The sequence below is a fragment of the Mustela nigripes genome, chromosome 5 (genome assembly GCF_022355385.1).
Source record: "Mustela nigripes isolate SB6536 chromosome 5, MUSNIG.SB6536, whole genome shotgun sequence".
NCBI classification, from domain to species: domain Eukaryota; kingdom Metazoa; phylum Chordata; class Mammalia; order Carnivora; family Mustelidae; genus Mustela; species Mustela nigripes.
Window position 1 is genome coordinate 129,866,706 of NC_081561.1, and position 15,301 is coordinate 129,882,006.

Sequence of the window (15,301 nt, forward strand, 5' to 3'; positions counted from 1 at the left end):
GTGACGGTCTCATGGTTTATTCTACCCATGAGCTAAGTTGTACTAGTAGTTTTGATAATAATATCTAACCCTGGTGAGTTTAGGGTGCACATTCCCAAGTATAGGGTGCACATTCCTAAGAATGTGCATTGCCCTGGAAAAGTGACAAGGGGGGGTACTTGCAGTATTTCCCCAATATCGATCCATCTAAATTCAGTGTACGTGCTGGCCGTGATCTGCAGTACCGTACCTGCACAGTTCTTGGCTATCCTGGCATCCCCATAGTAGCCAGGGGCACAGCGTTCACACTTGAAACCCGTGGTGTTGCGTAGGCAATTCCTACACTGGCCGGTGACCTCATCACAATCTTCAAAGATCAGGTTGGGATCTGAATTTCCACTGCAGTCACATTTCTTACAAGTGCTTCCAATCAGCAAGGGGTTTCCATAGTAACCTGGGGCACATCTGAGGCAAAAATCACAGGTAAAAATTTAGCAACCATAGTTTTTCTTCTCTTTTATCTTCTCTCCTACCTAAAAGAATATATAGTGAATATATGTGGATTGCCCTCCCAGAATTCATTTCTACTTTTCCCTCTTCCTAATAGGGACAGACTTTGTTTTTAAAGAACCACTCACTCTTCCCTATTGTGTTGAAGTCCATCCAGTTTTGTCAGACCTCCAGATGCACGAACGTCTAGACATAAGTAGCGTGTGAACATGTTTGGTCACCTCAGCCACTATGGTATATGGCTGGCATATGATCAAGAGGTGTCGGATATGCTAACTGTACTGTAGGGTCACAGTACTAGGGCACAGCTAAGAATTATCCTGGTCAAAATGTTATTATCTATATTGAGAAACACTGGTATAAATCACCAACTGCCTTGCTCTAGTGAATTGTTCGGAGAACCTAAACTGAGCTACTTAGTGCCTGGCATTGTCCTGGCTACTATGTTTGGCTGAGGAGTGACTCATTCAGAGTATAGCTCAGAGCTCTTGCTTGAGGGGTGTGGGAAGGCATTCTCTCCATCCGCAGGGGAATGAAGAGGCAGGTAGCACTCAGCTCTGGCAGCCATCTTGTGATGGAGGGAAGGCAGTGTGGAGACAAAGCAGATGGCATGGCTGAAAGTACCACAGATAAATTAAATTGGAGCCTGGATGGCCATTATGGTAGACACTTTAATATGTGAGCCTACAGAGACCAGGCACCAAACTGCCTTTGTTTTGGGGGCAGAGATAGTGCCTATGGTCATGCCAGCTGGGTCATTGATGATTGGTTGGAGAGTAGAGGCCAGAATCCATCCAGCCTGTGCTGGACTTGCTAAGTTGTGCCTTTGTTGTGGGGGCGGGTGCTCCTGCTCAGAGGAAGAAATGCTTTTCTCTACTTTTCCCAAAAGAGTCTTGTAGGCCAGGGGAGGCCCTATTGGGAGTGGTGAGACCACAGGCCCCGTCCAAGGTGGTAGCTGCTACTCAGCTCCTGTCAACTGTTTCCACACTGTGGCCTTGAAGGAATGAAGGATCTGTGTTGCCAGACCTTCCTATTTTTAAAACAAGAAAGCTGAAGTTTGGATTTTTATGTGAAACCGCAGTTTTTAAAGGTTGGCTCAAACTTTATAAGAATACTGTATGAGCCAAGCTATAGATGTTTTCTGGCGGACTACCGCCTCCTCTTTGCTGTGACCCTAAACTAGTGTCAGAACTGGCTAACTGGAGTGGAAGACGCTTTGGGAGTGGCTGGAAAGAATGTGTAGTCACCCTTTCATGGAGCGGAAGGTCAGGCGCAGGAGTAGGTTCTCATGTGAAAGAGAAAAAGAAAGGGAGCCCACAGGGGTTTTTGTGATGATAGCAGAGGTGGGGGAAGCCAGTGATGGCTTCAGATGCTGGGTGGACTGTGGGCTGGAATGGGGAGACCAGGCTGGGGTGTGGAGGCCCTGGGCTGGGGCGTTGGCCTTGGACAGAAAAGCAGGAGAGGACTTTCCAAGGAAATCAGGAAGACCGGACCAATAATAACAAGACATTACTTTTTCCTTCTTTTTTTTTTTTAAAGGATTTCATGACTCAGAATATTTGAAAAAATAGAGAAATGAAAAAAAAAATCACCTTTAATCCCAAGATCCTAACAAAATCACAGTCCGACATTCTGCATATGTTCTTCCAGGCTTTACTCCTATGACTCAGTTTTTTTTAGTGTAGTTGTAATAATGATATACGTTCAGTCTTTACACCCTTGACTTGCATTATATCCCTTAGCTTTGCCGAGGTGGGTTTATTTCGTTACACCTGGGAGGTAGGCCACGCAGGCCTGGTGTGCCGAGGCTGAGAAGCTACTTTGGTTTTCCAGGCTCATATGGCAAGGAATTCACAGTGCAAGACCCAGACCTTCTGACCCTGATGTTCTTTCCTTCACTCCACCCTGGACCACACTGCTGCTGCTATAAATGAATGAATGCATTCATCCAACAGAGGGACAATTCATGTCTATTTTATGTAAGGCGTGGAGAGGCAGGAAGAGGAAAAATACACAGCACATGCCCTGAAAGAAGAGGAAGCGAATCCTTCACACTTATATGTAAAATCATGAACTCTAGAAATTGAAGTCCATGAAAAAGATAAGAATGAATGTAAGTGCCACACAACCCATGGAGAGACACCCCCCTGGAGGAGATGTTCAGTGAGTTTGTTATTCATACTCAAGTCTTTGCACCTCTGATTTATAGGTTCTCTGGTTCCCAAGCCAGCACAGATCATTACTCTATGGAACGCATGGCTCTGGATTGAATTTCTGTCCTTTGCCACGGTTCACCAGAGAATAGGAGACTCTTGGTCCCGCTGAAATGGGACTGCTCAAAGTAGAGTTGGGAATCCTGAGGTCTGGGAGTGAAGGACCTTGTCCAAGCTCACAGAAGTCAGATGACACTTACTTTCTTCACTCTGTTGAATCCCACTGAATATGATCTCCATAGGTTGTCTCTTGGTCTTCCACAAGAGAAAAATCAAATTCTCTATTCTGCAAATCAGAATCTTCCCCCCCCAAATATTTTGTTTATTTATTTGACAGACAAAGATCACAAGAAGGTAGAGAGACAGACAGAGAGAGAGGGGGAAGCAGGCTCCCTGCTGAGTAGAGGACCCGATGTGGGGCTCCATCCCAGGACTCTGGGATCAAGACCTGAGCCGAAGGCAGAGGTTTAACCCACTGAGCCACCCAGGTGCTGCTGCAAATCAGATTCTTAATCACAGGGGCAACCTACTTTGAGTTTCAAGAACATCTTTTGGTGGTAGGTTCAGAGGCAATTCTGAAGTCATAGCCTAAACTTCAACTCTACAAATTTTATTGAATAAGCATGCAAAGGCTTCTTCCCATAACACCCTATAATCTCTTACTTCTATAGTCAAGAAAACTAGAGTGTGGAGAAGCTAAATAATTTATTCATTACTGCAGGGCTCAACCCTATCATGGGACTCCAAGTTTAATGCTCTCGGTGTCCCACAAGTCTGGCATTAAATGAATTAGCTAATTAATCAATTAGTGATTATAACAATTGAATAATCAAATGCTATCAATGCACCCAATTCCTACCCTCAAATAACAAATAACAAAGATTCAAAAGGACCAGCAGTTGGATTTAGAGTCAGAACTGGAGCCTTGGTACCCAGTAGTCTGGTCCTATCTATTTTCCTCCCCCATAATCTCATTTCTAGCTTTACTAATGACTTGATTCACTCATGGAAAATAGAGCTGATAAATTTGCAGTGTAAACAAAAAAACTGTGGTATATGAACATTGTCATTTCAGTTAGTGATCATATTATTTGGGCAAAACAGAAAACAAAGAAATATGTTTTGGGGGGAAAAAAGATGTTGACCCAAAACTACTGTTCTGGGAATTTTTGCAGCTCTTTTCCCCTCTTCTGCTCTTTCTCCTTTGCTTTACCTCCTAGGGTCACACAGCTGTCACTGAACACTTTTACTAAGGGTGCCAAAACTCCCAGGTGGCACAGAAATCTTTCAGGGAAGGATGCCATTCTATAGCCATCATCGGGGTTAAATTAAACTCCGGAAAAAAAAAAAAGCACCTGTTACATAGTAGGTGCCATATAAATGCTTTCTACTTCTCTATGAACAACTGATAAATAAGGCTAGGAAAATGTACCCATTCAAAGTCAGGGTAAGAATCCACGAGGGGGATATGGTAGAGAGTAGGGAGTCCTAGAAGAATTTTTTACAGATAACAGAGTTGATAGCATAAGTTTTAAAAAACGTGGTACCTTCAGAAAGAATCAGACTAAACCCTGGAATCACAAAACTCCATAAATGTTAACTTTCTCTTCCTACTCCTCCTCTTCTTTATTATTCTTTTCTGTCATCAAGGTCATCATCAACACCATTATCACCATCACCATCATTGTCTCTGATGATACTATATTCAGCCTTTCCTGTTAGGGTTTTAAGGGTTTTACTTTAATTTGTCCCATTCTTCCCTCTTGATCTTTAAGCAAAAAGACCCACATAATAAATTTTCTTACTGTCTTAGCATGTCTCTCATTCCATGGCAAAACTGAATGGATGGGGCTGCCATGGGAGTGAATGTGGAGTAGTGAGGTAGTGAGAACATATACATGTATGAACTAAAAACTCTGGATTGGACGTTGAGGCCCCTGGGTTTGGTTTTGGGTTTACCACTAACCAACTGTGACTCAGATTAAGTCTAATGGCTCCGTGTCTCAGGCTTCTCATCTTTAAAAGGTACGACTTAGGAGTTCCTGGATGGCTCAGTCAGTTGAGCTTCTGACTCTTGATTTCCACCCAGGTCATCATCTCAGGGTCATGAGATTGAGCCTGGCATCAAGCTCTGTGCTGAGCATGGAGCCTGCTTAAGATTCTTTCTTCCTCTCCCTTTACCCCTCCCCCTGCCCCAGCTCATGCACATGCTCTTTCTTTCTTACATAAAATAAGGTTAAAAAATATATATATATTTTATATATTATATATATGTTATATATATAATATATTTATATTTTTATAATATTTATATTTATAATATATTTTATGTACTATATATTATATTATATACTACATATATAGTTATAAATGCATATTTATAACTATATATGTAGTATATATATATTTATATATTTACAACTTAGAGCAGAGGGAAAGTCACACTGGGATGAGAATGAGAATTGCAAAATTCCTTTCTATAAAGTCTGTACATTTTATAATTATTTGCATCAGATGATAACTTCCATTTGCAACCTCTATTCAGTCAGAGGACACTTTTGACTCACTCAATTCTGTGTCACCCTCTTCCATTTTCTTGGCATGAGGAGAAGTGGAATGGGGATCAAATAGGGCAAACGATGGCTGACTCTCATCACTACAGGTATCTTTTTAAAGGAACATTTACAGTACTATTATTATATTTTATTTAAAAAAAAGGTATTACTTAAACAAAGTAATGTTGTTACGTTGTTACTTTAACTGTGTGTCTACCATGTTCCAGATACTGTGAGGGGGAAGAGCAGTAGAGAAATGAATGAGATGCTACTTCTCCTGAAGAGCTCCTACTTTAATAGTAGAGACTGGGGGGTAAAAAAAAAAAACAAAAAACCACCAAATGTGTGATTTTGAGCATGTGGTTGAATCTCTCTGTCTCTCACTTTCCTCCTCTATAAATAAGGATGAGAATGGTATCTCATAGGATTTTTTTTTTTTTTTTAGGTTTAAATGTGTCATTGTATGTAAAGTGCTTACAACAGCTATCTGGCACACAGTAAGCACTCCACAAATGTTACTATTTCTGTCATCATCGCCATGGTCATCATCTAAATGCAACACGATGTGGTGAGCTCTAGAGTTGATCTTGTGGATTTGGGGAGCCGCAGCTCCCACATGCTGAAGTTAAAGTGTGAGGTGGGGAAAAGGACTTTGGGAAAGAGCCAGCCAGGGGCCAGGACAGGCTAAAACACAAAAATCTCACTGTAAAAACAAGGGTGTTTGAGCTGTTTTACATGGTACAGTAAGAGGTTCATATTTTATGCTTTAGACCGATGTTTCTCGAACTTGTGTGTAAAACGAAAAACATTTTCAGAGAATACCTCTCCTAGTGTTCATTTAAATTATCTTTAAATCTTTGAAGAGTTTGAACATTAAACTAGGTAGAAACTCTTTATACCTATGGCTTTTATACATCTTGAAAACCAAAATAAAATTTACAAATAAAACACAAACGAAACTGCGAAAGTAATGAATTCATATTAATAGCATCAGTTCAAGACAGTGGATGATGTTGTCTCGTTCAACTGAAGGGCTACTTGCAACATGACATGGGAGAGGACTGTGTGAGTTCAGCATCTATGTCCGGCCATGTGCTGGGTGATGACTCAGTTTGCTTTGATGTCATGCCAGTTGACCTCCAATTGTCTGTAATGTGCCACTGACATACCCCCGGCTGTTACTTTCTCCTCTGCTCTGAGGCAGATCTCCTTTTATTATTAAGTGGTTCTACAGAAAGTCCACAACATGTTTCAAGTACCTTTTTCCTCAAGATTATCACTGAAATTAAACACAAAATTAAGAAAATATTCACTGGGAACTCATGACCCTCTATGACCATTTCTGAGGACACCAGCGGCTCTTGAGCTACTGTTTGGAGAGTGTTTTATATCATGCAGCTGTGGCATTAAAGGTGGAGCATTAGTTCCCAGGCAGTGAGAGGAATGGCGTGAGAACCCAACAGGGAGTCCAAACACAGGTCCTGAGGCCTCACTCCTAGAGGTTCTTTTTCAGTGGGGCACAGAGGGGATTTGGGGAAGGCTCAGGAATCCGAAGGTTTCCAGGAGATACATACAGTCAAATTTGAAAACCATCGCTTGACTATATGATCTCTAAGTACAGAAACACCTAGTGTGTTCTCAGTTTGGATCAATTGTAGTTTTGTTTGAAACAGATGGACGTCTACACAAGTCGGCAACATATTTTGAAAATACCTTGTGGAGAGGTCGAAGGTCACAGATACACTGAAAATATAGATTAGATGAAGCTTAACTGCGACAATTTAACCACCTGGCTGTTAAACTCAAAACAAAACTAACTCCCTCCCCCATCAATCCCAAGGTCAAACATGAAGTAAAAGCAGTGAAGGCTACCCCCTTCCCAGTGACCCAGCCCTCTCTGTGGGAAAGTGATCATTCCTTCCACTACACACCTGAAAGGGCTTTGCTTATCTTTGTATTTGGCTTTCCTTTTCTCCCTTGTGATGAATGGTGTTTGGGTTTGTCTCCTGCTCTAGCCTTGACTTTCACTGAGAGCAAAGACCATGTCTTATCGTATCACATCCCTATCCCCACCACCAATCTGCTGTGTGGTCATTTCCATTTTAAGGAAGAGTCCTCTGGATGGCAAAGTCCATTTTTGGAGCAAAAGGCCTCAGGCCATTCTCTCAAAGACAGGACGGTGTGAGGAAGAGTGGACAGGAGACAGGAGACAAAGTGGAGGGACTTGCTCAGAGCGATCCCCCCCAATGCTGATGGCAGGCTTTGAAGGGCACTCATTTCCCGCACATTTCTTGATGCAGCCTCCAGTCAAGGGGAATCTAGGAGCAGGGTCACTGTGCTTCTGAATATCAGAGACAAAATTTAAAATAGAAGTCCTTTGGGAAGACACTTGGGAAGGACAGTATGGGCACAGGGAAAGAATCCAGATTTTTAAGCCAAACCGTGAGAATCCTGGTCCCCCACTCAGCAGTGCTGTGACTGTGGACCAGTCCCATCTCCTCCCTTTGCCTGTTTCCTTATCTGCAATATGACAAAAACCACCTCCTCTCAGGGCGGTGGCAAGGCTGAGATGAGGAATGCAAAGCAGGGAGGACACGGGAGACAAGCAACAAGGGGCACTATCTAGTTCAAAGCTATCATTTCTGGCTGAGGAAACTGCGTTTCAGGGAAACGAGCCAATCTCTCCCAGGCACACTTATGCCAGGGGTTGGGAACTGGACAATGGCCACCAGGGACTCCTGCTGCCACCAGGCCATTTTTATCGAGCATTTCTGAAGTGCCGTGTGCCATACTAAAAACCCCACCGTATCCCCTCATGACAGCGCTAGGAGGTGAGCATTCTCATTTTCTCCAAGCTGGAGATGTGGAAATTGGCACGTAGAGCTCACATAACTCGCTCAGGAGGACCCGCAAGGATTGGAGCTGAGATACAAACTTGGCCAGGCTGAAATGACACTTCCTCCATATTTGACAACTAGTGCTCTTCCCTTGACCTTACCCGTCCCCCAGATCTGACCAAGCCTTACAGGGTAACGGCAGGGCCAAGGGCTTCCAAGGTGCACCGGGAGGCTGATCACCTACAATCCCACATGTGAGGCAGGCAAGCTATCCTGTGCTGGACCCCCTGCTCTCACTGACAGGACCCGGGTCTGCATCTCTGTGCAACTCTACAGGCCTGAACCCTGAGGGACAGAGACGACTTCTCTTCCGGGAGGCCTTGCTTGTGGCCAGTGGGCCATCCCCGGGGCCATTGAACACCCATTAAATGATGAACTGCTCAATCTCTGTCAGACTAAACGGACTTCAATCTCAGACACTGAGGAGAAAAAGCTCCATCCCTGATTGACCAACAGCCCTCCCTGACTCACAGGGAGCCAGAAAGCGAGCAAGTCAGGGATCTCACATTCCTGAGTCCCGCAGTAAGGAAATACGGAATGAGTGTGTCACAAACATTAATTAACAAAATCTGTTTGTCTCTCTCAAAGGATGAAATTCATATGTGCCACGGGCTTTCGCTTTCCCTCTTCCCTCATAGCAAAAAAGAGAGAAAAACCCCTTAAAAAAATCTTCAGTGAAGGAATTACCTATGATTTGTACATTTAGTCATCATAGCAGCTATGCCCTCCGGGTACAGAGATTTTCTCCACACCATAAACACCGTGGCTTTTTAAAAAGGGTTCAGGAGCTACTCTCTGAGAGGTAGAGGGTGTTTTCTGAGGAAGTGAGATAGCTTATCATTTGAGGTTGACATTGGGAGTCCCAGGCCTTTGTGCGGCACATCTGGGGCAGTGGGAGTATGCCGTGGCGAGGTGGGCATGGGCAGATGCTGGACCAGAGGCTTGGGAAGTACCCCCGGTCCTCCCCCCCTGCCCCTCCGCATTACAGCACCCACATCATCTTGCTACCCAACCACATGGAGAGGCTGATGTCAACGGCATTTCTGTTAAGAATAAGAAGACTCTTCTGTGAGACTCTTTTAGCAAAAGCCATTTGATTGGAGAAAACTGAGTAACTGACAGGTAGGGAGGATGGGAAATGTCTCGCCAGGAAATCATGCAGTGGAAAGCATGACTTAAAGCTCACATCTTTAGTCGCCAAAGTCTTTCTTACTTGAGCAAAGCCCAAGGCAACTTTAAAAAATTAAAAAAAAAAAAAACAAAGGTGTTAAATACTGACAGGGATTCAGAAAATCCAAACTCCTGTGAAATTGTTTACTTTTTAGGGGAGGAGATGGTATAAAGAATGGATTAATAATAGGTTCGTGCCTTTGTCAGTGTGTTGCTTTACTGACCGATAGAGGATTCCTCCCCTCCCCCACCTCTTTTCTCTACTAAGGAAGCCTCTCTGTCAATTACGCTGCTGGTTCTCAGGGATGGGGAGAGAGATAGTAGTGTTACCAAAACCATCTAGAGAATCTTTTCAAAATATATTCATTTTCCTCTTCACCTGACCATTTAACCTGACCTGGACCCATGGGAGCATATTTTTACAGCTCTCTCTGGGGCATGGGATTTAGGAAAACGTCCCCCGAGTGTTCTGCTCTCCTCTTCAGGCTCACTGAATGGGAGTATAACAGAGCTGATGAGTGCAAGAAACAGAAAGTTTCTTCCCACACAGAAAATAGTGAATTTTATTAGCCTACCTTTCACAGTTAGGTCCAGCATAGTTTTCTTTACAAATACACCGAACGGCTCCATTTTTTCTATAGCAGGATTCTGCAAAACTAGAATTATAAGAGAATATTAGAAGTCAATTCCACACATCACAGAAAAGATTGTCTTAACTTTTGATTCCATCATCTCTACCTTGGTCCCAGTCAAGTTCGAATGAGTCTCATTATTTGCTTTACTTAAATCAAATATTCTTCCTTTCAGGAAAGTTTAGACTAGCAGACTCAGATAGAAAATGCCCAAATGTTCATCCACTGGTGAGACCATTTTCCAGGTCCACTTACTTATTTTGCCATAGAGGCACTTAATTATTTTTACTTGAAGCAGTGGGAATTTCTAGAATATTTAACACAAGTCTAAGTCACATTCTCTGAAGCCAGAAATAAAATAATCAAGTTCTTTTATATGTTACCTGTGATTTTTTTTTTTTTTTTGGTTACCTGTGATTTTTGATGAAATGAGAATTTCTGTATTCTCACCATTTTCTGTATATACATTGGAAAGTTTATCCCCCTTTTTATTTTATTTTTTTTTGCACTAGATCTCTTCCACTCTTCAAGGTCATGGACCACTTCTAAACTATATACTATAATCCCCACTGAACCCTAATTTCTTTGTTGTATACCCTAAAGGTTGGGAATAGGGGTGCAAGGACTGGCTCTTTTGACCAAAGTCACAAAACAAGTACACAAGCAATAAATAGGACCCACAGGAAAAGGATTCTCATCCATAGAAACCCTTCTCTTGATTTCTGTGTGTTTTTTTGCTTGTTTGTTTGTTTTTGTTGGTTTTTTTTTTTTTTTTTTTTTTAGATAATACAAATTTGGACATAGGACAGGAAAGCAATAAAAATATCGTTCAACTATTAAGGAAGGGGAAATGGAATATAACTCTTCACATGTTTGGAAAATTCTACATTGACACATAAATCCAACCGTATCAGGGGGGTGTGAAAAATTTTAAAGACTTACAAATTAATTGGCTTAGGTATTGTGCCATCAATGGAGTGTGACCTGCTGCTCTCACATTCCTGCTTGTATTAGCAATTTTACCCTAATGGTCTTTGGAAGGAAGCAAATGATGTGTTTGCTTTGTTTAAAGAGATTTATACAATTAGTCAGAAGATAATATATACTTTGCCATGTCCACAATTTATTTTTTCTGTGTTTGGCTAAAAACATTTCAGCAAAATTATATCTCTTTGGCCTCTATTCTCCATTTTGCTTGTTCTTATTTTTTTTTTAGCTTACTTCAAAAAACAGTTAAGAATCCAGAACGTGGACAAACCCTCATGCATGTTTCTTTGAAGATGTTTATCCCAGCAGCCTGCCCACAGCTTGAAGGACTGAAGCATCTGCCTGTGTCTGGAGTCATCTGCCTTTAGCTAATGTCCTGCTGCTTCAAACAGATGACATTTTCCTTAATTGGAACAATTGCTGTAGCTTCTAGTAGACGGGGAGGATGTCTGGCCAACTCCAAAATAAATAAATGAACTCTGTGCAAATGGTCCCTGGGAATAGCTGTGTGACCATTGGTCTCAGTGGAGTGAGACTCACAAGCAGTGCCAACCATTGAGATTCCTTTTTTTTTAAATTTAACCAGCATTAATTGTTTATATTTTGCTTAAGGTAAAGTCTGTTTTTGGCTAAGGAAATGAAAACACTGAGACTTTCTCAGCCCACATTAACAACCATGGCGCCCTCTCCAAGTGGATGGGAGCCTTTTGTTCTTGGAAACCTTTATGGAACCTAAGGAAAAATAGACTTAACACGGTTTGCTTGCTTACCTCCCTCAAGCATAATTTTGTTGCTTTCTGATGTGGCTATTGGAACTGGAAATCCAAATCCTGGTCTGGAGGCTCTACTGAAGGATATCTCGAAGTGATATTAGGTGACTTTCTGAGCTCAAATAAAAGTCCTGGCACTTTAATTTTTATAGGAAGTAACAATATGAATTTCTAAAAAACTGAAAGGGGCAATGGGAATTTGATTTGGTAAGATATTTGAAAATAGTCAACTAAGTCAATAATAAGGCCTTATCAAAGGCTAGAACCTTACAGGATTCCGGCAAATTTGTCCTGTTCAGTGACCACAGATTACACCTGCCCATATTCCCCCATCCCATCCGCCCTATTTGTAGCCGGTTTCTTTACCCAAGTAGGACTGTTGCCACCTCAAAGAAAGAAGGTCTCTCCCAATTCCTCCACACTCCCACATAATGTTTTTTACTTATACGTGGGGGTATCTTTGCTTTTCTGTCCATTGCAGCAGACTTTTCAACTTGAAATGTACGCTGTTAGAGGCCTCAGTTTCCATATCTGTGAATATGTGCCTAACTGCAGAGTACATTCCTGGAGACCTTCAACTGCCCTTTGAACCCAGATCTGCTCACACACCCAAAGAGCCTGAGTAGGAATGGTGATCCAACAGAAACTGTATCCTCCTCCAAGACAGGAAGCTCATCACCTAACTGGCAATTTCTCCCTTATTTATTTTTTTGAAAGAGTCTTCAGAAGAGCTTCTTGATCAACTGAAATAACTGGATAATCTAGCTGAAAAAGTGAAACAGTAATTTGTTCTAGGAACTTCAAAATGCTGCTTTATTTTGACCTATTTCAATGAAGTTAGGGCATTTTGATAGTATTGTTTACTACGGTGACTGGCGACTAGTACTATATGACTGTCACATAATAATAAGTGCTTGATAAATATTTGTTGATTGCATGTAGAAAAACTTCTTAGTCCACAGGAATTAGGTTCCAAAAGTTTCTTATCTTAAGACCTTAAGGTCATAATTTAGGTAAGAAAGTCCTGTCATATTGTTGTGGAAATATTGGTGTTTGGAGCAAACGGTCAAGGAAGAATTCTTGAGACATCTTCGGTGCAAATTGGTTTCTTTATTAAAGCACAGGGGCAGACCGGTGGGCAGAAAGGAGCTCCACTGGGGTTGTGATGGTTGACTAATTATATACTTTCAAGCGGGAAGGGGGTTAGGGACAGCACAAGCCTCCAAGGAATTTTGGAAACAAGCTGAGGGGGCTAGCTATTGTTAGGAAAAGGTCATTTATTATTGTTTAGTAAACGCTCAGTCATGAGACCCTTCAGATGCTTATCAGTGGGCCATATGTTTGGAGAATGATTGCCAACATGTATCTTGGGGTAGAGATAAAGGACATTTCAAAAGGAACTTCTATATATTTAAGGCAGACTCACAGGATCCTGGTGCGGGAGGTGTTGGGGGGTAGGTCAGGATAATGTTAAGCTAAGATCGACTTTTGTTTGCCTTTAGAAAAGTGTCAACATCAGGCAGCTGAGCCCCCAGAGGAAGGTTACTCTGGTTTCAAGGACTTGTCAATGGGCTGTAAGTAGTAAGGAAATTTAATTTTTTCCTTTGCCTTTGTTTCCCACATCGACATGCATGGGGCAAAAAGTGCAGAAGTCAGACAATACAATTTAAAGGACTGCCTTTGTAATTCATCTTTAGTTTCCAAAGAAACTGCAGCTCAGAGCTTATAAACCTATTTTGAGCAAATGATGCTACATAGAATCTTCATTTGTATGGGAGATTATATGGAGAACCTGTTATTGGAAAGTTGGAGGTAGGTATATTTAACAAGATAATGATAGCATAGCAAGAAAGCAGAATGCTGAACATCTCATCAGATATGGTTAAGACTAATGTTTGAGATCAGAATATTAATGAACGATTAAAGAATCTATCTAGATGAGACAAAGGGAGCTCATAAATCAGGACACACTTGGATGACTATAACAGAACATTTAATGTTTGAGGTTTCTATTCTCCTTCTCAATACCATCCATTTTGAACATATTGTTGATACCATGAGACATGAAAAATCACAAAGCAAGAACTGAAGCAGTTTAGTGGTTTCTAAAGAAAAATGGGGGCTATAAAACATTTGACTTCTTCACTGACAGACTCATCAGAGGATTTGAACAATCACAAGATTTTAGGTGAAATGTTAGTTGAGTTGGTGTTCAACTAAGAAAAAAAACGGGCAGAATTTATTGTCGTCTTTGTTCTCTTTATAAAAAAGTGTATGTGTAGGGGTAGGGGATGATCTTCAGGCCTTTTAAAAGTTATTTTATAAGCATTAGTTAACTTAACCTTTATAACAGCTATCAACTAAATATTACACCCAAACACTTAGAACATTGCCTGACACAGAGCAAGCAAAATACTAGTGTTAGAAAAAATACAAGTATGTATTTAAAAAAGTCAGTAACTAGCATACAGCTTTCTGTCTGTGAGAAACCAACTCAAATGCTCCACACATATTGTCCTAGCCCAACTCTATGAGGCAGATCCTTACACCAACTCAGAAACAAACAAACAAACAAACAAAAAAACAACAACAGCAACAAAAAAACAACCCAAGACCCAGAGCAGATAAATGAATCAATGAATGGAGCCAAGATCTGAATCTAGTCTCCTTGACCCCAAATCCCATGGAAAGTGAAACATGGAAAGAAAGTTATCTTGCTTGAGATCATACAGCTAATTTGTGCCAAACCACAGGTATGAACCCAGGTTCATTACTCTTCCTACGTGTGGTATAAGAAAAAGTACATATTTGATTTTTGTCCCGGTTTCTGGCACAGAGCTCCTAAAGCTCCTGGAATTCCCTGAGTGATGACTGTCTTTTGTGATTCAGAACGAGCCCATCTCAGGCCTACTTGAGCTTGTGTTAATGAGGTGACTCTTGATGGGCCCCTAAGTAGTTTCAGGTTAGGGGCTGGTTGTCAGAGGTGAAAGCTACTTGGTTCCAGGGTTGGAACTTTGAACCCCATCCCCTTCAACACCAACCTCAGAGTAGGGGAGAGGGGATGGAGATTGAGCTCCAATCACCAATGGTTTCATCAATCATGGCTATGTAACAAAACATACATAAAGTTCTTAAACAACAAAGAAGATTTTGTGGAGCTTTGGGGTTGGTGAACAACCCTGAAATGCATAGAAATTCTACTCCCTCCCATCTCCTCCTCTACACCCTGCCCTATATATCTTCTTCAATTTAACTTGAATTATATCCTTTAGAATAAAACTGTAATTGTAAGTACAACACTTTCCTGAGTTCTGTGAGTCATTGTACAGAACTATTGAACTTAAGGCAACCCCTGAATCTGTAGTTAGCTGAGCAGATATGTGAGTAGCCTAGGGATCCCATTTGTGGCTGGTTTCTGAAGTGGGACTTAATGTATGGGCTAACTAACTCTGGGTAGTTAGTTAATGTCAGAAATGAACTGATTGTAGGACACTCACTTGGCTTCAGAGAATCAGAGAAATGGTTGATATTTGGAAAACCAACCAGCACTATACCAATTTAATTCTGTTTTCTATCATTTTTAAGATA

General features: G+C 41.5%; 1 protein-coding gene across 2 annotated transcripts in view; it reads right to left on the minus strand.

The window, feature by feature from the left end:
- The window catches only part of LAMA4 (laminin subunit alpha 4), a 146,901-nt gene that overhangs the window by 84,632 nt on the left and 46,968 nt on the right, over positions 1-15,301 (minus strand). For both annotated transcript variants that reach the window (XM_059401233.1, XM_059401234.1), the window contains exons 4-5: positions 9,900-9,980; positions 230-444 (exon numbers count right to left, since the gene is read on the minus strand). In XM_059401233.1, coding sequence (XP_059257216.1) covers positions 230-444; positions 9,900-9,980 — 296 coding nt within the window. The remainder of the gene's footprint in view (positions 1-229; positions 445-9,899; positions 9,981-15,301) is intronic.